Consider the following 2,294-nt stretch of genomic DNA (forward strand, 5'->3'; position numbering starts at 1 on the left):
AATCAAATTTTCTCTTTTGCCTTTTCCTTCCCATTGACATTGAAGTCACAGTTCTATTTCTGTCCTCTGCATGGTAACCCTGGAAAGCGTAGCAAGCACATTTAGCTTAGCAAAGTCTAAAGTTAATTAATATCACTACCTTCATTCCAAACAAGATAAGGACTTAGAATGCTTTAACTCCCGTCATCTCCCTCTCATGTTATTATTCATTCACCAAACAATTTTGAGTGCTTACTATGAGTCAGGTTGATACAGTAATGAACAAAATGCGGAGAGGAGAGAATCCCTCTTCTAATGAATTTACATTTTAGTGCAGGAGACAAACAAGGTACAAATTTTAAAAATGTAGCATGTTATGTAGTGAAAAGTACTAAGGAGCAAAAATAAAGCAAGGTAGGGGAATATGAAATCTCCCATTGTTAGTGCCCAATGGGAGTTGTTTGCCTGCCACAAGACATGCCAATATTCAAGAGGCAAGGTGGTAGGAGAGAAAGGGTTTTCTAATTACAGCTTGCTAGCAAAGGGGAAGATAGCCAACTAATGTCTGAAAGAACCATCTTACAGAACAAAGACTACAGGCCAGTTATATAGGGGGCTGGTCTCGGGGGGGGGGGGCAGAAATCTGGTCTTAGTTCCTGATAGTCTTTTGTTTTACTGGGTATGCATCAGAGTCTGGAGAACACCCTACACCCTGATCTTTCAGTTGTCATTGATGATGGCTATCAGCGTAGACTTTCTGCCCAGGAGTCATCACATTCCTTAGGAACTCAAAAGAACAAAGTTATCAACTTATAGAAGCTGGGAGGGGCCATAAAATCTACAGACCATGTCTGGTTTAGTTAATCAGAGGTCATTCAAAGTTACAATATGGTTTCTTTTCTACAATATGGCTTCCCTTATGTCAACCTTCTGTTGAATCGGTATCACTGTGTGTGTGTGTGTGTGTGTGTGTGTGTTTGTGTGTGTGTGTGTAGCTAGCCACGCAGATATCTTGGGGAAGAACATTCTAGGCAAAAAGAACAGCAAGTGGAAAACCCAAAAGACTTTTTTTTTTTTTTTTTTTTTTGGGGGTGAAAGGCTGACTAGTTTATTTACATGCATGAAGAATGTGAGAACAGAAACTGGGGATGAGGCGTAGTCAGGAAGAGGATCCCAGCTCAGTCGGTGATGATGAGCTCGTCTACCCCCCAGTCTTCATAGCTCCCGTCTGGCAGGTAGCGGTGAATGATGATGGGGATCTTTCGGGCCTTGAGCTCTTTCATGGCGATGAGCAAAGGATCTGTCTCCCCCTCCAGCTCCACCATCACGGGGGCACACATCGCGATCTGGAGGGCTCGGGTGCCCAGCACGCGGGCTCGCTCGTACTTGGTCATGTATGGGGTGGTGATTCGCTTCTGGTTGGCCTGCGGTCGCTCTCCAGAGGGGAGGATCTCAACGTTCTCCTGGCCCTCCTCCTCGGCCTTCTCCAAGTCATCTAGCCCTTCATCCTCCTCCACATCATCAAAGTCGTCACCATCAAAATTGTCCTCGTTGTCTGACATGACGCCCGCGCCGAGGCGACGCGGGTCCGCAACTCAGACCCACACGGCGACCTGTCCAAAAGACTTTTTGACGTGTTTAAGGAGCAGCACTGTAGGAGTAGCCTGTGAGCCTACAGTGAAGTGAAAGAGGGGAAGAGTGGGAGGATTTGAGGTCACAGAGCTAATGAGACCAAAGTACAACCTTATAAGGACTACAGTCCAGCCAAGGATTTTGGCTTTTATTCCAACAGGCACCCACTGAAGGATGCTGAACAGAGGAGTGACATGGTCTGGCATATGTTGTACCAGGACCACTCTGCTGTATTGAGAACAGATTGCCGAGGGCAAGCCAATTAGGAGGTTACTGCAGTAATCCTCGTGAGAGATGGTGATGCTGGCCCAAGATAGGGCAGTGGGAGGTGATGAGAAGTGGTTGAATACTGTGTGTATTTTGAAAGTTGAGCTGACAGAATTTGCTGACTGACGAGTGAGGTGTGAGGAAAAGCAAGAGAACAAGAATGACACCCAAAATGTTGACCTGAGCAACGAGAAGAAGAGAGTTGCCGTTAACTTCCTATTGACTAGAAGTTAGTCATGTGGTATCATAGGTTGAATTCTAAGAATGCCCCCAATGCCCTTGCCCTTGTATAATCCCCTCCCCTTTGAGTGTGGGTGTGATCTCACTCCTGTGATTATAGTGTGTGATATGGCAAAAGGAAGACCGTCCAGGTGGGCCTAATCTAACCACGAGCACTTTGAGAGCACAGTTTTTTC

The 2,294-nt window shown here is 45.9% G+C and overlaps 1 protein-coding gene across 1 annotated transcript; it reads right to left on the reverse strand.

The window, feature by feature from the left end:
• Positions 1-1,071: 1,071 nt before the first annotated feature.
• Positions 1,072-1,596, reverse strand: LOC101392498 (DNA-directed RNA polymerases I, II, and III subunit RPABC2). The gene has a single exon (XM_004421809.3). It carries the CDS (start codon positions 1,539-1,541, stop codon positions 1,158-1,160), a length of 384 nt encoding a protein of 127 aa, XP_004421866.2. The 5' UTR covers positions 1,542-1,596; the 3' UTR covers positions 1,072-1,157.
• Between the last annotated feature and the right edge of the window lie 698 nt (positions 1,597-2,294).

This window comes from Ceratotherium simum, chromosome 3, assembly GCF_057802395.1.
Source record: "Ceratotherium simum simum isolate JZ-2026a chromosome 3, ASM5780239v1, whole genome shotgun sequence".
In the NCBI taxonomy this organism is placed as follows: domain Eukaryota; kingdom Metazoa; phylum Chordata; class Mammalia; order Perissodactyla; family Rhinocerotidae; genus Ceratotherium; species Ceratotherium simum.